At 41.4% G+C, this 24,425-nt stretch overlaps 1 protein-coding gene across 7 annotated transcripts in view; it reads right to left on the bottom strand.

The window, feature by feature from the left end:
* The window catches only part of nrxn2b (neurexin 2b), a 631,720-nt gene that overhangs the window by 5,157 nt on the left and 602,138 nt on the right, over nt 1–24,425 (bottom strand). For all 7 annotated transcript variants that reach the window (XM_088347971.1, XM_088347972.1, XM_088347965.1 and 4 more), the window contains 2 exons: nt 17,114–17,436; nt 13,684–13,762 (listed from right to left, as the gene is read on the bottom strand). In XM_088347971.1, the coding sequence (XP_088204097.1) occupies nt 13,684–13,762; nt 17,114–17,436 (402 nt within the window). The remainder of the gene's footprint in view (nt 1–13,683; nt 13,763–17,113; nt 17,437–24,425) is intronic.

Here is a 24,425-nt window from a genome sequence, read left to right as displayed (position 1 = left end):
ATTCTCAGAAGTTTGTGGCAGGCCAGATTAAATGATCGCACAGGCTGGAGGCGTGTTTAAAAATCTTAGTTTACACAGTAAATTTGGGATTAGTATTACTTTTTTAAATTATGTTTTTTTTTGTTTCTTTTCGTTTTTTTTGCTACTTTTATTTCTAGGTCGGACTGCGAGATTATAGTCATCCATTCAACTGTTCCAGGGAACAGAAAGGTTGCTGACACCGAGCTAAGTCTTCTATGAAGATTAATAAATAGCGTGATCGTCTTTGTTCCCTTACTAGCTTGCGAGTGCTAATGCAGGTAAGATGTTGGAATATTGGGCCTGATCGACACGACAAATCGATAAAGGAAATCGTTGATAACACTGTTAATGATTGACTTTAATGGATTCACTGTTGTAGCTTTGATTATTATAACGTTTTATAATACAGTTTTAAAAATAATGTTTGTTATACATCGATTGAAGAGCTGTTTTGCAACCGTCTCTGTCACCTTGCTAGCACACGAGAGCTAAAACAGGTGAGACGTCGGGATATTCGGCCTGATCGATCGGAGCTGACTCCAGCGATTGTTTAGGACCGCCTGATGAGACATCTTCTTTATCTCCGGCCCGCACGGCGATGACTCACTGCTCTTCTATTTACCGAGGCAGATGGGCGCTGATGCGGCCGTGTCGTCTTCCTGACAAACATGGTTAGTCCGCCCGGCGCTAGCGGCACTTTCAAATATTTACAGCCAAAAAGGTTGCTTGGAGTGCCAAGCGCTGGCTAATTCGGCTGCCGATGGAAACACGCGCAATGTCGCCTCTTCAGCTTCTCGTGAGACGTTTACGAATGACACTCGTGTGGCTTCATCGAGGGGCTTCCTGGGTTTATATGTGTGTTTACGCTACTGGCGATGAAAATTTTAGTTCAGAAATGTTGGCCTTCACTCCAAAGGGGTAGCTACTCAAGCAAGTGTAGGGTTTGCCTGAACCGCAGCCCGGTTCTTTTATTTTTATCTCCAGGAGATTGCATAATCACGTTTAACTACCAGTATTATTGGGTAAAAAAATTCAATTTTCTGGGTATAGTCAGTGCTGTCACAGCAGAGCGTGAACCAAATTACCTATTTAGAGCACCTTGTATTCCCAAGGGGTCTCTGTAAAGTTGGCCGTTTTGGGAATGTGCATTTCTCAATGAAAATAACTTGTTTTTATATTCCTAAATATAAAAACAATCTTTCTCTCACACACACACACACACATAAAGTAACGTTTCAATCATCAGAGTAATTACATCTTTTGTACGTTTATTAATCTTATATTCTTTTATTGTGAAGTCGTGCTCATGTGTGTTCCTTTTTTCACTGACGAATAATAAACCACGCCTACCGTTTGGGAGGTCTGTTTGACCAACTGATTCAGCCTCGTGAGTATGTGCAGTTGCTACCAGGATGTAGTTTATAACTTAATATCTGTATTTTACTTGTGTAATACAGCCACCAAAGAGTCTTTATAATGACTAACTTTAACAGTCTCCCATCTGAGTACTGACCAGGCTGGACCTTACTTAGCTTCCTGAGATCGGGCGTTCTCAGGGTGGTATGGGCGTAAATGTTATTCAACACAACACGAATGAAGTCTTTCCTATCCAAGATAGTGCCCAGTCTTATATTGTCTTGGCCGCCCACCCACACAGGGGAATGAACTGGATATGTTCTCTTTTTTTTTTTTAAACATAAAATAGAAATTTTGGGTACACGTTACAAACAAGGTTTTACGGTACTATTAGACCATATTGTGCAATTATTGATCAGTTGAGAAATATCGCTGACCACATTCGCAAATCATTGGATGCAATGGAAATCAAACCCGGGTCGTGACGGTGAGTGTGCTAAATCATAAACACGAGACTGAAAGTGGAATAGATGATTAATTCTTAACAGGTTAGTCGGTACCCAAAAGTGGGTATCGAACCTATTTTCATTGGTTTGCGGGCCTTTGCCTTGGCAAAGTAATGTTAAGGAAAAAACAGACTGTCACTTACACTCTTTAACAGTAGATGGAGATAATGCCCTGTTTCTTCCTGTTCAGTCAATTGTGTTTGGGGGAACCACATTTGCTTTTATTGTGATTTTGTTGGTTTTATTTCCTTTTTCTGCCCATAGTAGGTCCCAAGAAAGTTAGTGAAAAGAGAAAGAAAATCCGGATCGCCTAGGTCACTGGTTGCAGACGACAGCCTCATCATAGATTGTTAATAGTCCACAAAGGTGCCACATTGTGTTTGTAAGGTTTGTTATCGCTCGATAAGGGGAAATAAAATAATTTACTCATTCAATGCCATTACGTATACATATGTTTTCAAAATAATTGTCCTATAGTGCCAAATTATATTTTGGTATTCAGTATAATAAATCACCTTTAGATAACAGGAGTGGCTTTGATCAGGTTTTTGTCCACATATCAAGGAAGCCACTTTCTATATCTGGTGAATGAGTGAGTGTAGGCAGCCTCAAATGAGAAGTAGGTGTAATAAAACCGTGTTGTGACAGTCGTGAGACATCATCATAAACCGGCAGTTAACTCTTCAACAGAGCTTTTTCAGTTCAAAATTACATGACCCATCGTCATCGTCTGGTCAGGGAAAGATGACGTTACACACGAACCTGCAGGTTCATGCGTAATTTTAGTGTGTGCTTCAAATAAATTGTTATTTTGCAGGCAAAGTGCCCTTGTGCTGTTTATGGTAAGCATTGTTTTGAAATTGGAGGTACCACAAATGCAATAAAAAAACAACAACACAGAAATGAAATGAAATGATCTGCATTTATATAGCGCTTTTCAAGTCAAGACTTCCCAAAGCGCTTTACAATGTGCTTCACATTTCCCAATAGCGGCTGTGCAGCCATGCAAGGCGCTAACCTGCTTATTGGGGGTATTAGGGGTTCAGTGTCTTACCCAAGGACACTTCGACATGTAACACGGAGGAGCCGGGAATCGAACCGCGATCTCTTGATCCCAAGATCAAAAATCCTTTCACAAAAAAACGTTTCTTATGAAGTTTACTTGGAAATGCATATTCATTTAAAAAACTAAACTCAACTATTGTTTACCAAACAATAGTAAACGCTAGAAACATATTTTTTTTAAAATTAAAGATGAGGGTTCAAGCTTTTATTGTATATGTTCTATGCCCATACAGCTACAGAACTACATTCTCTCTAGGCCTTCAAAAATGGATAAATATAGCAAAAATTGGCTGGCACCGGCTCTCATAATTTGAGAAAAACATCTGGCATTGAATGAATTATAAAGGAAGGAATTGTCTGAGATTGACAGCTTTCTTGAGCTCTCGTAAACCACCCTGTTTCGAGCAACCAGAGGGAAAATATATCAGTTTGAGTCTACTGGTATTGTGTAGAACAAGCTTTTCTACCTGGAGGTTAACAATCCAGCAGTCAAATCAAAATTGTGGCAGGGTTAATGCAATGTGTTTGAACAAGGTCGGTATCAAGCTTCAGAGGACTTAAGCGCAACTTCTCGTTTGTGTAAAAATAACCAGGGGCCTTGCCGGAAACACTTAAGTCAGCCGACTTCGATTGGGGCCAGCCCTTGCGCGTCGACCTTGACACTTGAACGTACCTACGGGAATGGATCCCATCAGACCGCAGATGGAATATATTAGAACAACCCCGGTTCGGTATTATCGACCTCCGATACACCGGAGCTGGAGAATGATAAAGCACCTCCGCCAAGGGATGTATAAATAAAAATGGTCAAGAAGGTGGAGCGGAATCCCTGATAGTGCCTATCGAAAGTTTAACCCTTCCCCCACCCCAATTTTTCTTCATACTGTCCATTACAGGCCTCAAACTCGGCTAAAAAAATTAAAAAGTAAAACCAAATTATTTCAACATACCATATTATATTTATAACAGAAAAACTAAATATTTAGTGTTGCAAAAATGTTACCACTCCTGTTCTTTCAGCTCAGCAAACTGACTCCAGAAGTTACCTGATGACATTCGAATGATCCAATGTTGACCTAAATGACTGACAATGACTGACAGAGTGTATTAACTCTCTGTTTAAATGTACTTGCTCTGTGATGGGCACAGAGGTAGGTGAAAGGAGACACCGAAGAGCAGACAGCATTATGAAGATTAAAGAACACCAGACATTAGAGCATAAAACCATTGCAAACCTACCAAGACCTAGCCCTCCCATTTAACTTTTAGCGCACCAAAGAAAACAACTAATCAGAGAAGCAACCAAGAGGCCTGTGATCACAGCTGATGTGGGACAATCTGTGCTTAGGATAACTATTAGGCGTACTGTACATAAATCTGCATAAAGAGTGGCAAGAAGAAAGCTCTTTCTGAAAGAATACCATAAAAAAGACAGTTTTGCATTTGCATAGAGACACAAATAATATGTGGAAGAAGTTGCTCTGGTCAGATCAGACCAAAAGTTGAAATTTTGGGGCGGAATGCAAAAAAAGCGTGAGAGAAACACTGCACATCCCTCTGAAAACACTATTTCCACTGCCAAACATGGTGATAGCAGGATCATGCTCTGGAGTTTCTTTTCTTCAGCATAGACTGGGAAGATCGGTAGTTAAAGGAAAAACGGATGGAGCCAAATAAAGGGTGGTCTGGCAGAAAATCTGTTGGAGTATGCAAGAGACCTGAGAACAGGGCGCAGGTTCACCTTCCAACAGGACAATGGCCCTAAAGACATACCCCAAAATAATTGTTGAACATATTACCTAGAAGGGGGACACTATTTTTGCAAGGTCTACCTAAAATAAAATGTTGAATACATACTTCCTCTTAGTTTTTTTTTTATCTGTAAGTTTGAAGTACCGAATTTTCCGCACTATAAGGCGCACGGAGTTATAGGGCGCACCCCGAAAAAATAGTTTTTGGTCCTATTTTTGACATACATAAGGCGCACCGGATTATAAGGCGCTACAATGGGAACGTGGACAAAACAGTCAGATAGTTAAACTTATTACCCCCTTAACATTCCGAAAGCTTGCAAAGACGCAAAGAATGTGTCCGTACGATGTCACTCAAATGCATCGTTCCATCATTCGGAAGGTTAAAGTCTTGGGATTCAAGAAATGCCAACCGTTCCTTAGTTTCTATTTTCTTTTTCGCTCGCAACTTTACTGTGCATATGACAATAATCACTTGGAATTGAGTTTAATTTAAAAATAGACACTCCATTCTATCCATTATCTGCACCGCTTATCACAGAAACATCGAGTTCAGTCTGAAACAAGATACAGGGATAATATATAGCCGGAGTAGCTCACCGAAGGCGTTGTGTTCATAATAATGTGCAGCCAATGTCCTCTTATATCCGTGAGTGTAGTAAATCCAGGAGAATAAAATATTTACAAATACAGTATAGTAAAAAATGCTTTCTGTTTGCCGTCAACCACGTGCTATACACATTCATCCTTTTCGGCCAATTGCAGGCTTTGTTCTGCCGTTTAAGCCAATGCCAGCCTGTAAATGATAAAAAGGATCCGCCCCTTGACCTCCGAATAACTTTAGCCAATAGTGATCGATTCAACTGATGATTGACACATCTTTTTTGGCCAATTGCAGGCTTTGTTTTGCCGTTCAAGCCAATGCCAGCCTGTAAATGATAAAAAGGATCCGCCCCTTGACCTTCGAATAACTTTAGCCAATAGTGATCGATTCAAATGATGATTGACACATTGGTTAGCCAATGAAACGCCGGTAAATAAATCCCAGCATACACTGCGGCGTTCGGGGGAAAATCTAGTCGGCGGCTACAAGTTAGTTGGAAGACTTTGCGACTTAATGTTGATCCATAAATAAGGCGCACTGTATTAAAAGGCGCATGGTCAGCTTTTGAAAAAAATAAAAGCTTATAGTGCGGAAATACGGTAATATGTACAGTACCTTTTGCGTTTGCTTGAGTTGTCCGAGCCCAAGGCGGGCCAGTTCCTTGTAGACTCATGGATTTCATCCTTCATTCCAAGTACTCATTAACATTACTGGGGGGATCCTAGCCAAGGTTTAATTGGCTGATGTAATTACGCCCCCCCAGACAAAGTCAAAGTTTAATTAACCTGCCGGGGAAGAACTGAATTTCCAGCTCTCAGTCTGCCGTCCGAACTCGTATTCTATCCCAAGCGGTGACGCTCAGCAATTAATGAGGCTTAGAGGCTGGCCAGCTAGCGCTTTCTTTGCTTCTCCTCCTCCTTTGCATCGACTTCTTGGACTTATTAGCATCTACTAAGCTTTTTATTTTTTCGAAAATCTTGAACTGTCGATAAATTACTCATAGTACATATTTCCTGGACCGGAGATCGCCAACGGGTTGAATCCTGCCCACCAAGACGATGCTGAGAGAAACTTGAGAAAAAAATGATTTGTTTCTTATCAAAAAGTTACCTGTAGTTTTAAATATGTCCACTAGATGTTGCCAAAAGACATGCGTGACTCCAAACCACCCAGTGTAGTTGTATATGCTGGTCACCAGAGAACGTTTGTGAAAACGTCCATTCTAATGTTATTTTATTTAAAATGTATGGGCCCCATGCATTTCAGATGGGCTCATTCAAATACATTGGGCTATTCATCTTGAATGGGCCCTTTGAAAATGTTAACACACAGTGTAACAACAGTGTTATTACTATGTTATTAACTATAGATGTGATTTTTAAACTTTCCCTGAAGGCATCTCCTCATTGCTAACGACCAGGGTTGGGTAGGGTTACGTTAACTTGATTACTTCCAATTACTTTTGGATTACTCCAATACCAAATATGCTAATAAAAGACAAAATAAACTAAATATGAATAAAATTACTAAATTTTGTGCAGGCTCGGGGAGTAACGGAATACATGGAATGGCAAAAATGATGTTGCCAACTGTTTTGGATTTATTTTCATTTTGTTTCTGTCGCATTTTATGTTAGTTTTGCCGGAGATCAAAGAGATCAAAGCCAGGAGAGAAAGCTTACCACATGTTGTGAGTCATAATTTTATTCATATTTAGTTTCTTTTGTCTTTTATTAGCATATTTGGTATTGGAGTAACCCAAAAGTAATTGAAAGTAATCCAGTTAAAGTAACCCTACCCAACCCTGGTTATTACATGAAATGAAATGAAATGATCTGCATTTATATAGAGCTTTTCAAGTCAATAACTTCCCAAAGCGCTTTACAATGTGCTCCACATTTCCCAATAGCGGCCTTGTATTGCAGCCATGTAAGACGCTAACCTGCTTATTGGGGGTATTAGGGGTTCAGTGTCTTACCCAAGGACACTTTGACATCCGAACTGGGATCCCTTGATCCCAAGACGAGCGCTCTACCTCCTGAGCTACTGGCGCCCCTACACAGTGTTAATACTATGTTATTAACTATAGATGGGATTTTTAAACTTTCCCTGAAGGCATCTCCTTATTGCTAATGACTATATGCTTAAGGTTACATGCTAACAACTTGATGCTACCGGTTTGATGCGAACATCTTCCAGATCCAGCACCAACTCTCACAATTGCCTCGGGAATTCTCTAGTTTTAATTAAAACAGAGGTCCTTTTTCAAGGCAATATGAATGCATTCACATAGATCTCTTAAACTGTGTCCCTTTATGTACCCTCATGAAAACTATATTTTTAATTGTGCTCAAGGCCATTTAAATGCTGGCTCCAAATTTCTGTAAACGCTTTTTAAAAAATCATCGAAATCTGAATTTCATGCATTAAAACCCTTCTGAAGAAGCTCTATTATGTTGAGACTTTCAACGCAAGGGATCAAATTTATTGTTTAACTCCGAAGAAGTATTTTCAAGTCATTTACGATTTTTACCTCTCCTAACGTGAGAAAGAATAATCTATAAATAATATAACTTCTTAGATTTTGTACACTGTAATGTTGAAAAAAAAATCAAAAACAGTATGTGGCAAGCTTGTGAAAAATTGTAAAAATGTCTGCCAGTTGTGTGCTTGTTTTGTCAACGAACAAGTTAAAGAATATTATTTTGGTATTAGGTGCATTATGTTATGTTGCGATCACGCTATTACGTTTCTATTTGTAAATGAATATATTTAGTTGTATATTTTCTACTCACTGCCGCCATTTCTCATTGTCTCATCACTGCGGCCTTAAAAAGCTTGTTCATGATACGCTTGGAAGTACAAGGATTTTTTTAGATGCAATCGAAGAAACTTCTTTTGGCGTTTGGGTGGGTGTTTGAACTCTTTGAAGCAGGCCTTTTCTAACTTTCACCATTTTCATGCTACAATAACAACTAAAATCATTCTCCCCACACCCCTATTCCTCTGATGTGTTCCGCCCTGAACAGCTTTGCCAAAAGTAAAATGAAAGCAGATAGGCGCTATGAAAAAAGTCCAAGGGCTCTTTGAACACTTTATTAGTTGTGATTGCTTCAGCAAGGCACAACTACATTGCCAAGTGCTGTAAGCACAGGGCAATGTAGTTGTGCCTGCGACAACTGGCACAACTAATATAATCCCCTGAGATCTTTTTATGATGACGAAAAAAAAGTCACTATTTACTAAGGCTTGATGAGTTATGCTAATAGATACATGCTAAAAAGTGATGCTAACTGCTATATGCTAACTGTTTCATGCTAAAATTTTTTGGTAATGGCTATATTTTAACGACTTCATATTTACAAATTATTCTAATAAGCTCGTGTTAATGAGTTATGCTAACAGATACGTGCTAAAAAGTGATGCTAACGGCTAAATGCTAACTGCTTCATGCTAAAAAAATATGCTAATGGGCACATGCTAACAAATTAGCTAAATGAATGGGCTCAATGGATTCCGGATGGGCCAACTCGAATCGAACGGCCCGTTCTATTTGAACATGTATATTTTAAAAGTTTTTAAAGTGTAATAACAGTGTTATTACTATGTTTTTACCATGAATGTGAATTTTGGACCTCCACAAGGCATATCCTTGTTGTTAACGATTATGGGCCCATCCAAAACTGGGGGGGCTTGGGGGGGGGGGGATCCCCCCTCAGAACCAAGTAAAAAAATGACAGAAACATCTCTCTGGATTGAAAATTTTATGCTAACTCATAATGCTAACAACCTGGGTTATATATACATGACGGGATCATCTTCCAGATCAATCACAACTCTTGCAATTGCCGCGGGAATTGTCTAGTTTATTTTATTTTCCACTTTCAACTTTTTAAAGACATAATAATCAGCGCACCTTTAAATTTATGTTTTAATCACTGTAATTTCTCTGGAATCCATTTTTTTCCAGCAATATTCCTGCCTTGTTAAAAGGCAGTTTGAAAAGAATCTGTTCACTTTAAATGTTTTTCCGATCCCTTTACCGCTAAGGTTGTAGGGCTACCATTTTCTGTGGTGTGTCTTGGGCAAATACAGCCTGGTGGTGCCCATCCCTCTCCATGCCAACAAATGTTTCCAACCGGTCTTGTGAACTGGGGACCTTTTTCGCCTGATAAGTAGATTTTTAACTTACAGCTTCTGTGTGTGTGTGCGTGTGTTTTGGGGATTTTGTGTTGCTTGAATTTAAAGTTGTTTGAATAAAGAAGTTAAACGTTCAAAATAGATAGAAGAAGAAGAAGAGAAGAAGAAGAAGAGTAAAACTTAACCATAAATTAAAAAAAGGCTATGATTATTAGAGAAGCAACTATTGATTAGTTCAATAATTGATGAATAGTTAATGAATCGTAACCCATTTTCAATTTCCTCCCAAGTTTTGGATGGATAAGAAAATATTGCACTAAACAACTGAATATTTTATAATATAAAACAATAAAAACTTAAATAAAGTGTAATAAAGTGTTTGTTCAAGAGCCTAACAATGAATAAAAACACATACAAATGTACGTTAACACCACCTGACTAAAGTGTTACTACAAGTTTGTTGCCGGGTCAAGATGTCACAGTTACCCAATGCCCCCAATAGGCCCCGCCCGTCTGGCGCCAGCTGCGGCTCAATGACTGAGTGGCTTCCCTCCTATTTAAGCTCAGTGCTCTCACTCACCCTTTGTCAGTCCGTCAAGAAACCTCTACACCAGCAAGATGTGTGTTTTTGACTCTGTCCGGTATCGATCCCGTCTGTCTCGTCCTGTCTGATACCTTGCTACAATCTCCAGTATCTGTATTGTTCCCGTCGATCTCGTCCTGTTTGATATTGGTCTCCAGTCTCAATTGTCTGGTATTGTTCCCGTCTATCTCGTCCTGTTTGATATCGGACTCCAGTCTCCAGTGTCTGGTATCGATCCCATCTGTCTCGCCCTGTCTTATACCTTGTTACAATCTCCAGTATCTGGTATCGCCCCCGTCTACTTCGTCCTGTTTCATATCAAACTCCAGTCTCCAGTGTCTGGTATCAATCCCGTCTGTCTCGTCCTGTCTGATATATGTCTCCAGTCTCTTGTATTTGATATCAATCCTGTCTGTCCTGTCCTGTCCCGTATTGACGCCGTTGGTCTGGTATCTGCTCGTGTATCCTGTATCGATCTCGTCGGCCTCTGGCTTCCTGTTGTTCCACTCCAGACTTCTGCCTTACTTCTTCTGCCAGACTTCTGCCTTACTTCTTCTGCCCAGTGATCACCGTTTCACTGGTGTTTGTGTTAACGTGCATGACTACCCCATTCACGTAAAATAAATCTTGTGTGAGAAACATTACGCATCTGGGTCCTCCTCCTGGCTCTGATACAAGAATGAATTTGCTGCACTCTCTTATCTGCATTGGATTGACATGCTGACTGATACATCTCGCGATTTTAATTATCAATTGTAATCGATTCTTTGTTGCAGCCCTTATTATGATACCGTTCTGTAATACAGTTTTGGAATAAATCTGATAACATAGTAATCCATCTGGGAGCCAAAAGAGAAAAGTTCTCTAAATAGAGCCATCATTTGCAGTGGTAGTTATGGTTTTGTAAATATATTTCATAACAGAAATCTGTGACCTGTAGTCCATTATACTGCATTCCTTTGTTTTTCAAAACAGAATGGGCGCCTTTTATAATCTCAAACTACACTATAGAACCTGGAATAAATTCTTGGAGTTATCCTTGTATTTGGGTCTTACTGGAGACAATGAGTATCCTTGGGCTTTTGTCTATTTTTGCAGGTTCTTGGCATCTGGAGGCCGCGATAGAGAGCCGTTCTGGTACTTTGCCATTAAGAACTCTCAAACACCCACAAAGAGATCATGAAAGAGTGAGACGGTGTAAAAAAGAAATGGTGCAGCCGGTCTGCCAATCATGGTGCGCTTGTGTGGGCATATCAGAGAGTTAGTCGAGCTTCTCCACGGGAGATTAAGCTCGGGTGTAGCATCCACCTCCGACTAGAAAAAAGAGAAGTCTTTCCCGCCTTCGATAAGGAGACAACCCAGTCTCTATTTCGGTCTCAGATACCTACGAAGTTACTGCAGGACAATGCTACAGTTGGGGCTTACCAGATCCCGTTTAGCCTTTGCATACATAACCAAGTGCAAGATAAAGAGATAATTAGCAGAAAAGTTTGTTCATTTCAGGTGTTTGGTTTATTTAAAACATGCTTTTTTTAACTCACCAATAAATTGGTGAGGACGTGGTGCTTTTTCATAGTGAAAATGAAGAAGTTAGTGTGCTCAGAGTTGAGGGAAGATCTTAGGCCTTGAAGGTCAATCATTACGTTTGGGCCAGGCGGGGTTTCTCTCTCGCTAAGTTTTTGAAATTATCCATGCGCTGCTGAGTCAGCCAGAACCCACCCCTCCTCCACCCAAGTCCTCACAAATAAAATGTGAAAATTCGGGTTCGCCTCGGGTTTTGTCCCTCAAATCGAGTTAATTGGTCGGGCTCGGGCTATGTCAGGCTTTAATATGCATGGTCCCGGGTCAGGTTGGGCTTTATTTATTTTAGGCCCATCTTACCTCTAGCTCATAGAAAGTCTAGCGCAGGTTATACTTTTTTCTTAAAGAGACATTGTGTATTATTTTGTGCCTCCTAAATCATCATCAACAAATCATTTCTTTATAATAAGGATATTGAGTAGAATAATGAGCAAAAAGACAGGATCTATCATATAAATGTGCATTTTTTTAAGATACTCGTAGGCCAAAAAAATCAAATTATTTTACATAAAATTAGGCTCACCTAGGAAGAGCTAGATTGTCCGCCATCTTACTGCTAAGGGTACCCCAAAAAAACAAAAAAGTTTGTGAACTGCTCGGCATAAGAACTAGAAGCAAAATCACTGAGTCTTTGAAGTTTGTAACTTTCATTGTGCTTTTTAGCACTCGTTTTTGGATGCACTACACCATACAGTAAAATCTACTTGTCTAGTTGTTGTGAAATTCGAAATAATGCAGTTCAGCAGCTGGAAGCTATCTATTTTTTGTTAAAATTAGCCACATTACTCAAAGTATTATGCAGTGTCCCTTTAAAGATATTTTTCCAACAAAAAGTTAAAAAAAAAAATTCAAACATCCACTATAAAGATTACATCTCTCATTTTTCTTTCTGTAGTCTTACTAGAAAACAATTGTTAAATACTTTTTAAAATGTGCTATATCTGTTCATTTATCCAAAATGAGGATTTTTGAAATGGTGGAAATAATAAGAAGTCCAAACGCCAACCCAAACCCCAAGAAAGATGAAAAAAGAAGAGTATGTATATGAGCTCATTTAAGAAATACATGTACATGCACACGCATCATGAATAAGCGGACTAAGGCTGCAATCATGTCTTTAAGCCAAGAGATGGCAGCATAGAGTAATAAAGTTTTAAATTCCTTACAGCTCCTTCAAAATAGAAAACATACTTAACTTATTCAGTTCCATAACGCATACATACATTTTCAGAAGCAGTGTCGAGTGCCAAAACATAAAAAATATGTTTTTTGTTTTATCTTAAAAACTATTCTAAAGGTGTTGGCACTGTTGATCAGTATCTAGCCTTTGGAAATAATTTCAGTATGACAAATTACCACTAGATAGCTGCAATGGCGTTGGTCCATATATTGAGGAGCCCCCTTTTCTCTGTGTTGCTTTGCTTACTTTATACAGCGATTGAGAGTGTGTGGGCAGCCCCAGACTGCCCAAATTCATGTAACGTCACCAGAAACATTAGGTGGAAATTAATATTTTCAAGAAATCAAGCAATGTTTAACTGTTGTTCACCTAACCATAGTTAAAGCTAGAAAGATCATTTTTTTCCCAATGAAAGATGAGGGTTGAAGCTTTCTTTTGATATGTCCTATGCCCACATAGCTACAGAACTAAATCCCATGTAGGCCTTCAAAAATGAGTCAAAATGGTGAAAAAAATTGTCCGGCACCTACACTTAAACATATGGCATTGAATGAGTTAAACAAAATGTTAGGCCATAGGGAAGGATTTATCTATATATCATTTTTTATTTTTGCAGTACAGACTTAACTGTTCCATTGTTCGCTGCACTGGGTAATAAAATAAGTACTGTTACAAACCGTAGCAGGACACTGAAACTGTTTTTAGACTTAACCACGTTACGCCTAAACAGGCATTGTCCGAAAACTCACAAGCTTTTTTCAGGACCGCTAGTGACCGATCCGAGCTGCACGGCGATGATGGAGAAGTCAGGACCAAGAACTCCCTAGAATCTCGTTTCCTTCCTCATAACCTCACTCAGTAGAACAAGCATCGGAACCCCCCGTTGAGTCGACTCACCGTTTCCGGGTTCGCACTCCTCCAAATCTTCATCGTCGCTCGGACACTCGGCGGAAGCGACCAAAATTTCATCCGCATTCTGCGTAAAAAAATAAACAAGATGAATGAATAAACAGTCATTCCTCACTGTATCCCGGTTTTGCAGATTTTTATCATGTAATGTGTTCTGTATTCCGATAGGCTAAACAGTCACCCCGCCCCTTTTCTGCCAGTGTTTGCCTGTGCATCAATAACGGTGCAGACTAAGTTGTAAATATACTTAAAACAGCTTGCCAAACCTACAATGCCGAGTTTTTCTAAAAGCCATCACGTCAACGAAACGATCTAGACCCACAAAGCACCAAAAAACAGATGAAGAGGCTTTCTATCGCCAAGAAACTTTGACTTCTTGGTCTACTAAACAGGCTCTGGTGTCACGACCAGAATGGAATTAGGACCCAGATGCGTAACGTTAAAGTTTATTGAGATATAGAGGAAAGGCAGCGGAAGTGGATCGTCCGGAGCGGGAGATCGTAGTGTAGTGGACAGAAAAACAGGTCAATAGCCGGGATGGGAGATAAAAACGTGGTCGGGGTCAAAAACAGGGTCGCAGCCGGAGACAAACAGGGAAATCAGGAACGGACGGACGGAAAACGGGTGAAAAAACGGGACTGACGGGAGTCAGAGTCAAAATGCTTGCCTTGTAGAAACAGAGGTTCACTGACAGACTGACAACAGGCGAGTGACGGGACGGAGCTTAAGTAGGACGGGGAACCAATCAGGAAGCCAGTAGTGGCTGGCGCCAAACGAGCGGGCACAGGTGAAATTAATCAGTTATCATGATATCTGGAGTCAAATGCAGCTCTTTGGTACTCCCTAGTGACTCCCCTGCATTTTTACAAAAATGTTATATAATGGAAAAATATATGGTTTAAGGAGAAGAGCAAACTAAACACATTCTTAACGTTTTATAATTACTATAGATGGATACTCTATGTGTTTCTTTCCTTAGAAGGCTTTTATTTATTTTCTTATTTGGGGGGACCAAAACGTGTCTTTAAACAATTTGGGTAGCTAACTGGAAGGTAACATCCACATGATGGCCACAAAGTATTATGTGAAGCGGCATCGTTGCTGTCATGGACTTTTTAGACAATGTTACATATTACCTGTTTTTTTTAATTCATGTTCACTATGTTCTGTGTATTGCAATATCTATTGCAGCCTGGTCATCTGGAAGGAGGATTGTGAGGCCCCTTCTCAAGGTTTCCTATTGTTTTGAGTTTTTCCTTGCCTGCCTGTTGTTTTCAGATTGGTGGCTAGTGTCGTTCTGGTCTGTGCAGTCCTTTGAGACATTTTGTGATTGAGGGCTATACAAATAAATATGACTTAAGGTCAATTGAATTGTGTCATGAATTTAGTTGTGCATAATTTGACAGTACATACCTTATTTGTAAGAAAAAAAAAATCTCAAGTACAGTACTTTTCTTTTTGTAAAACAAATGCTTGAACGTGTAAACAGGGTTTGTTTTTTGGTTTTAATTAGAGGTAAAATCGGGCCTAGAATAATCCAGCCCGACCAGTCCCGTGGATATTAGTGGCAGACCCAGCCCAAGACCGACAAATTAACTTGATTTTTGGGGACTGAGCTTGAAACAAACCCCAAATTTAAGATTTTATATGAGAAGACTTGGGAGGAGTAGGGCTTCCCTCTCGCTGACTTTTTAAAAAAAAATCATCCGTGTGTCACTGTTCTTTGTTTCTTTTCATAATTGGAAGAGCTGCACGATGGATTAGGTCCTCCTCTAGCGCAGCACAGCCTGCGTCCATCCATCAGTACTCTTAAAAAAAGTCAGCGAGAGAGAAGCCTGGCCCACACCTAAACGTCAAGATTCACATTTTTGGCCCGCCCAACTCGAATTTCTGGTTGGGCTTGGGTCGGGCTAATCTCAATGGATACATAAATAAATGTTTCTATTTCGAGGATTTTGACAATCGATGGTTCTTTTTCAAACATAACTCTAGGAAAAAACAGTAATTACTGTATTCTATAAAATAAATTAATAATTAATCATTGTGCATTTACAAGTGAGTGACGGACACACTTAAGTCTTTGTTTAAAAACCTGTTCTTGGTTTTTAGGCTTCTAGTATCATGCTGGTTGCATAATAAAGGCACTGTCAAAAAGCACTTTGAAAGGCACCCCCCTTGTTGCTCGCTTTTGTAACAAATGAGGCCAAAAGGAGCCAAGCTGGCCTCAGAAAGCTCTTGTGACAATCATTTAGATGGAGATCTTATTGCTACGTGGCGCTGATAGCAAATCCAGGTCACATATCTCTCATTTTTATTCAAAGTGTCAAAGCGTATTATTCACCTGCGATCAAAGCTATCAGGCTGGAACGCAGTTTGGAGTCGGCGCAGAAATTGAAATTTGGGTTGGCCCCGATTGAGTTCTCACCGTTTTAACTGCCCAAAAAAATCCACAAATGTATTTATACATGTGGCTATGTATCAAAGAGCATTATAACCGTGACATAAATAGCTCTCCGAATTTTAAAGTCCTAGTAATGCATGTGGTACGTTTTGTATGAAACTGTTGTTGACCCACAGACCTTGGCGAGTGGATTCATGACAACAGCAATAGGTCAATTGAACTGCAGTGAAAGTAATATTATATTTTGCTTTTATTTTGAAGGCACAACTTGGCAGGATGCTAAAATATTGTTGCCACAATAGTTACAATTACCGATGTGAATCACCTGTGCCCGCTCATTTGGCGCCAACCACTGCGGGCTCTGATTGGCTCCCTGTCCCTATTTAAATCCAGTCCTGTCGCTCTCTGGTTGTCAGTCCGTCTGCGAACCTCTGTTGATACAAGGCAAGCCTTTTTTGACCCTGACTCCTGTCTGTCCCGTTTTTGCTCCCGTTTGTCTCCGGCTACGACCTGTTTTGATCTCGACCACGTCTGCTTCCCCCGTCCCGGCTTACGACCCTTTTTTGATCCCGACTACATCTACTCTCCTGTCCTGGCTTACGACTCATTTCCGACCTGACCACCTTTTTGCTCTTTCTGTCCTGGCTACCGACCTGTTTTTCCGTCCCTGACACCGCCATCGCTCACTACAGAAGTTCCACTTCTGTATTCGGATCACAAACCGAATGTCAGGTTAATTGGCCGTTCCAAATTGTCCCTAGGTGTGAATGAGCAAGCGAGTTGTCTGTCTCCGTGTGCCCAGCGACTGGCTGGCAACCAGTTCAGGGTGTCCCTTGCCCACTGCCCGAAGTTGGCTGGGATAGGCTCCAGCACACCCGCGACCCTACTGAGATAAGCGGTGCAGATAATGGATGGATGGATTTCAATATTTGTAGCTTAAAGTCAAGCAGTGACTTCCGAACAACATTCCACCGTAGCAGCTCATCTCTCTCCATTCTCTACCTCTGGGGAACCCACCTGCGTGACACCATCCCGAATGGTAGGCGAGCGCTGTTTGCGGGTTGTTGTGGTGGCCATGGTAGTGGTGGTCTCCATGATAGTGGTGGACATATCAGCCAATGGCGTAGTGGCGGTAGCGTCCGTAGCGAGCACGGACGGCACGTCCCCTACAAGGCGCAGGCTGCCCTGCGTTTGTACATTGGCGTCGCCTTCAGCCGCCAATTTCAGCACCTGCAGGCCATTGTAATACAGGCCCGAGATCTGGCCCTGGAAGTGGCGGCCTTTCTCGCCGCCGCCGATTTTGATGAACGCTTGGCTGTTAAAGATGGTCAGTTGTCGACCTAAAAGATGCAAAGGGCAGGGGTAGACGATGAGAAGGAGAGAGAGTGTCGAGAAGGAGGGAAACAAATGAGTCACACCGATAAACAGAGCAGCAAACACACTCACAGAAGGCGCGAGAACTTTTCCACCAAGCGGCAGGCCTTTTTGTGGCGACCTTGACACGTTAACGCGAGAAAGGATCTCATCAGACCGCAGATGGAATAAATTACAACAACTCCGGCTTTGTGTTATTGACCTCCAGTACGTTGGAGCCGCACAATGATAAAGCACCTCTGCCACAGGTTTTAAAAAAAAAGTCTGTCAGGCCTGTTGTAGGTAATGTTTAATTCAGCAGAGGTTGCTCATTATCCTTAATCACGATGGATTGATGGACGGATGGCGAGGGATGGAGTTTGAATGCTTAACCAGGAACCGGGAGTAACGCCAACTCGAGAAGAGGTGAGGCCAAACTAAGGATTTTCTCTTGTCCCGGGTTTTGAGCCAACAGTTTGTTGAGATGGTCTAATACAGTGGCATTAAAAACACAGTTGAGAAGAGAAACCACTATGGTCGCTCATCAAATACACGCGCTTAATGGAAAACTAAATGTCATCCAATAGCAATGGGGGTCTATCATATTTATAGATGATGCAGACTGTGAAATGAGTCAACCAGGACCACCGACACTCAACACCCCCTGATGATGGCGCGCATTACTCTTTCATAAAGTTTAATTTATCGTCTAAACACTCGTAATATAGTGGATCTGAACGAGCACTGTGGGCCTTCTATTCTCGTTCTGAACCTGATAGCTACATGAGGGAGACAGAAAGACGTAAAATAGAAGCAATTTTGATTTGAGACTCTCAACTCCTTGTTGAGAGGAAAGCTTGGAGGGTCTCCTATTTCACGCAATCAGTACCCGGCGGTCTCCGAGACTCTAGAGTGGACAGCATCCTGAGGCTTGGTTGAAAATGCTCTTCAGTAAAATGAGTTTGGGACCACAGATTTAGTTCTACCTCAAGCTGAGATCAAGCAGTCAATATTGCCAAGAGCTTAAAAATTATGATTCAGTCAAAGGTGGGTTGAGTCAAACCTCAAAATATTGCACATTAATTCGTTCCCTTTTGTTGTTTTAAACGGAACTGCAGTCTCTGCTGGAGTGACCTACTTAAACGGAACGCACAATTGTAGAATCAACGAGCTTAGATGTGCAAGTACGTTCACATGCAGGGAACTGTCATACTGAGATCAGAAGATTGCTGATCTTCAGGTTTTGTAACGGTGCCTGAATGGACAATTTCTGTACTTCCCCGTTTGTTTTTCACAACTTTTTTTTTGCAAAAATATCGTATTGGATACTGACCTAGGTTCACCTTTGGATGACAGTGCCAGAGATTGCGATTGTTTTTCAAAACTGAGAAGTAAATGGAAGGAGACCAAGAGGAAGGCTGCGATTGACGTGATGGATGGTGTTATGAGTGCACTTCAGGGTCTAAATATAGTGGAAGCTAGAGCTCTTGTTGTTGATAGGAGGGAGTGGAGAGGTGTTGTAAAAGAATAGTGGGATGTTTAGACGTGTTCTAAGGGATGGGCAGGGCGCCTGTATGATGCGGCAGGGGTAAACCAGTGAAAACTGTCAGGCCCTGCTGTTGAATAAAAGAGTGTTGTGTCCCCCCGACCTGAGTGACACGGCCACTTTCATGTGTCCCGTTTCAGCTGGAGGGACGAAAGCATGACCGACTTGGGTGCCGAGGTGCTTAACTTGTTTGGGTGTTCGGGCATTTGAGTTGGCTGCTTCTTTGACCATGTCAAGATATCCTTCAGGAAGGTACTGACCCATGAATTGCTTCTGCTTCATCAGGCTAAATGTGTCGTCAAATTCAAAGACTTTTGAGGGCCTTGTTGGTTGGAATATCGCTATTTAAATGAAGTGCTATTTATCATTTATCACATTAGTAGGCCATACCTTCAACCAAGCATGTGTCAGGGAAGCGGCGACAGGACACGTAATGGAGGGCCCTTTAAACGAAAAAAAAACCCCGTTCCCTTTTCGATGCCTCAAATCCCAAATGCAGCCCCTGAGGCATGCCGGAATAATGACATACTTAACCTTGGGGAAATGCGGGAATCGTTTCGTGTCGAAGGAGACTGGAGGCGCATATTGTAAAGGAGTTTTAGATTCATGACACAGGCTACCCGCAATATTAGATACATGGGAACACAATACAAAAGCTGCATCGGATAATGTGGCTCCATCTCAGATATGAGGAATCCGTTTGCCGGGCCGAGCGGGCCGACTTTCCTCGCTAATGCACGGATAGCTTTTCCGTGGATGCGTAATACCGGCTGCAGGGGAGCGCTTGATACTTTTAGCCCTCGTGATCTGGCACGAGGGGATTATTTGCGGGGGTGGGAGAGAGAGGCAGCAAATGGACAAGTTGGTAAAATACTTCATCTCATCCGGAGGGTGTGTCGCGTCTCACGTAAATAGCAGTAAGGAGGTTTTCACTGCCAAATGTTAGCCCCTTAATGGTTTTGTGTTTACTAGGAACACTAAAGCCTGAAGGCGTCCATATAAACAAATGTCAATTTCATCTGTAGTTTAAAAAGACAGTTGGGAAAGAGTGTAATGGAGGTGGGACACAGATCTGACACAACCCATTACGCCTTGCGCAGTGTGCGATGGGCATTTCGTTATTTGGTGTCAGGTGTAACTTTGAAAAGGAATACAGTGCAGTCCCAAAGATGTCGAGTAACAAGTTGAATAAATGTGGTGCTTGCTCCCCAGTTTACTATGATCCCCAGGGCACAGGGGAAAACCACACGCTGTTTTTTTCCAAAACGCAAGCGCTCTAAGTCAAAACACTGCAGTGTCGTCTAAGAACATTTCCGAAGCCCTTCTGGGACGATAAATTAGCTCATGTTTTCACAAACGTTACTCGTATAATTTTTAGCAGGAGCAAAATATGAGTTTTAGGGAATGCTCAAAAATGAAGTCCTCAATTTATACATCTGAATTGAGCGGCCGGGAAGTTATTTATCAACAGGGTTGGGTAGGGTTACTTTAACTTGATTACTTTCAATTACTTTTGGATTACTCCAATACAAAATATGCTAATAAAAGACAAAAGAAGCTAAATATGAATAAAATTAATAAATTTTGTGCAGGCTTGGGGAGTAACGGAATACATGGAACGGCAAAAATGATGTTGGCAAGCAGTTTGGATTTATTTTCATTTTGTTTCTGTCGCATTTTATGTTAGTTTTGCCGGAGATCAAAGAGATCAAAGGCAGGAGAGAAAGCTTACCACATGTTGTGAGTCATAATTTTATTCATATTTAGTTTATTTTGTCTTTTATTAGCATATTTGGTATTGGAGTAATCCAAAAGTAATTGAAAGTAATCAAGTTAAACTAACCCTACCCAACCCTGTCTATCAAACACGCTGTTTCCTTTGCGTATCATCCGAGTCATTGACACTGGAGTTCAATTCGCAAGGAACGATCACAAGTGAATGCAAGGTCTTTCGATATCGTAGCAATCACCGATGACAACAACATTAAAGACGATTTCTTACTTCTGTGTTGCAATCCGGCCCTATTCTACAGCTACAATGAGGGAATTTTAAAGTGGTCTGACACTGTCGTCTAGAAATATAGGGCTTGTACCGCATTTTACGCGACACAGCCCTGATTCGTTTTTTTCCTTCGCCACAAATACTGTACGTGCTTTTCTTCATAATCTCTATCCGACACTCTGGTAGTTGCAATCTTGCATGGTCAAATGATCCGAAAACAACCTAGACAACTTGAAGTAGGGCTGAAAACGGGGGACAGCGCCGTGGGCGTCCTGCAGCCAAAGTTTGTCGATTTCCAAGAGTGTTTACCAGTTACTCTCAAAGGTTGCCCCTCTTTTTGATGACTAGGAATCGTTTATTTTTTTCACCACTCTGAAGAAGTGGGGCAGGTTTGGTGGCAGAGCCCTATGGATAAATTGTATCTGACAATGGTGACAAGCAGCAAAACGCATTTATGTCCAAGAGCCCGACGAGTCTGTGTCTGGTCTCTAAGGGGGCCTTAGAAGAGACGACTGATTCATAAAATGAATCAGGAAAGGAAGGAGTGATTTATCTATTCAACATTGGATATAGCACAAACTGATTAAAAGGGGGTTGAAAAAACTACAGGGAAATATTTGATTTGGTCGGTTATTCCACATTTTATGATGGTAAATGTGGTCCAGGCTGGATGGGCTCAGACAACCACAGATTTTCAATAATATTTAGGTCTGGGGACATAGATGGCCGTTCTAGAACATTGTACTATGTCTGAAAGCCTTAGTAGAACCGAACAGTGTTTAGGGCTGTTTGTGTTGTCACATTTTCCAGCCCTATAACTTCTACTTTCTCGAACATTGTTTATCTTTTTGTTGCCAATACTGACTAGAAAACATGCCGCCTTCAACTTTTAACTGTCATGATTACTGATGTGACTCAGCTGTGCCCGCTCATTTGGCGCCAACTGTCGCGAGTTCTGATTGGTTCCCTGTCGGTATTTGAATCCAGTTCTGTCTGTCCTCTGTTGTCAGTCCGTCTGCGAACCTCAGTGAATACTGGGCAAGCCATTTTTGACCCTGACACCCACCTGTCCCGTTTTTGCTCCCGTCTGTCTCCGGCTACGACCTGTTTTGCTTCTGACCACATCTATTCTCCCTGCCCGGCTTACGATCTCTTTTTGTTCTCCTACTATGTCTACTCTACCGTTCTGGCTTATGACTCGCTTCCGACCCCCACTATGCCTTGCTCTCCCAGTCCCGTCTACAGAACCATTTTTTTCCGTCCCTGACACTGCCATCGCTCGCTACGGAAGATCCACTTCCGTGTTCGGAGCACAATCAGAGTACGAAAACGAATTGCTTCCCCCGTCCAGCGAACACTGTGCGTGGGCGCAGCCCTTTCTCTTTCCTCCGATAAAACTTGAGAGAAACGTAACGCAATTGGGTCCTGTTTCCGTTCTGGTCCTGACATGGAACATATTGCCAGTCCCGGAGCAATGTTCTGGAATGGCCACCTCAGTCCCCAGAACTGAATACTCTTGAAAATCCTTGGTGTAATTGAAATCGGGCTGTCGATGCTCTGAAACTATCATATCTGACTAAATTGGATGTTTTGTATAGAAAAATTGTGAAAAATACCTTAAAATACAATCAATCCCTTCATTGGAACTATAATAAGTGTTTGGAGACTGTTACCAGCATCATCTCTTATCAATTTGATGTCAACCCAACACTGCTTAGCACACTTGGCTTTTCGATACACGCAATTCCTAAAAGAATGCCAATTATTTGCTATTATTGTAATTTCCTCCCCCAGGGAAAACAATGCGGGGAGTGGAGCGGTGATTGTCTGACAGGATCTGAGGAGGAAATGCAGAGGGCAGATGAGGATGACGGCTCCATCTCAGCACCGCGGCGAGATGGCAAAGAAGAAAGGAACGGAAAGTTTCCGGCACAACTTCAGAGACTGATTTGTTCCCTTCATTACTTCCCTGCAATGGCTGCCGCTTTGGATTTAGTCAGCTGGCAGGGAATGGGAAGGAGATGCTCGCTGAGATCTGCATCAGGCTCGACAGGGGTGAGATTGGGGAGACGATGAGGGACTCGGGTGACTTTCCCGGTGGGATTGGCCTTCTTTCTCTCCTAATCGTTTTTTTTTCTCTCCTATTATCGAATACGGCTATTCAGGTATCACCCAAAAAGGAGAAAAAATATAATTTACTTGCTAATAACCAGGCAAATGGGTTTCATTTTGAGATAATCAACATTTTGCTGAAAAATCTGCCTCTGTCCATCGAAGCTATCCCCAAATACTATAACGCTATCTGCTAAACCAGGCGATCTCCTGGTGGATCGCAGAGGTAGCACTGGTAGATCACGGAAAGTGTATCCAGTGCATTATATTCGTTGGGTTACACTGCTATGCAGTGGGCAGATGCAGCATTTGAGCGTGAACATTAAAGTTGCTCATGCTGCAGCGACAAATTAGAGAACTCCAAATTTTGTTGATGAAAGGTGTAATTTATTATAATTATAAATGTCTTTAAAATTGTATTGTTTACATTTATGATTTTATAATGATAAAGAGTTTAATGAAATGTAAAATTTACATTTACAAATATGTATCAGAAACAAATCAAAAATAGTGTTATTAAATTAAATATTTAGGGATGTATTACTAATTTTGATTATCAACCACATATTTAAGTCCTGTTTGTACCTAGATGACAGCACGGCAGCGCAGTGGTTAGTGCATGTGCGGCACAGTTCTGAGGTCATGGGATCAAACCTTCCTGTGTGGAGTTTGCATGTTCTCCCCATGCTTGCGTGGGTTTCCTCCGGGCACTCCGTTTTTCTCCCACATTCCAAAAACATGCATGTCAGGTTAATTGGCTAGTTCAAATTGTCCCTAGGTGTGAATGGACAAGTGAATGGTTGTCTGTCTCTGTGTGCCCTGTGACTGGCTGGCAACCAGTTCAGGGTGTCCCCTGCCCACTGCCTGAAGAAAGCTGGGATGGGCGCCAGCACCCCCGAGACCCTACTGAGGATAAACGGTACGGATAATAGATGGATAGATGGATGTACCTAGATTGAGTTTAATGTTTAATTCTTTTTTGATTATTTGATCTGCACTACAGCAGTATAGTGTTACTTATTTATTGCAATAGTATAATCGGACAAAAACATTAGCAACGAACAATAAAACTGACTTAAATTAAGTGATGGAGTGGACACTTTTTAGAATTTACTACTGTATTATATTTTTTTCAATTTGATCAAACGTATTTGATTTAGGGCAGCACGGCAGCGCAGTGGTTAGCACGTGTGCGGCACAGCTCTGAGGTCATGAGATCGAACCTTCCTGTGTAGAGTTTGCATGTTCTCCCTGTGCTTGCGTGGGTTTCCTCCGGGAACTCCAGTTTCCTCCCACATTCCAAAAACATGCATGTC

This window comes from Urocampus carinirostris, chromosome 11, assembly GCF_059441175.1.
Source record: "Urocampus carinirostris isolate Australia breed hairy pipefish chromosome 11, RoL_Ucar_1.0, whole genome shotgun sequence".
Taxonomy (NCBI): Eukaryota; Metazoa; Chordata; class Actinopteri; order Syngnathiformes; family Syngnathidae; genus Urocampus; species Urocampus carinirostris.
This window is presented reverse-complemented; position numbering and strand designations above follow the sequence as displayed.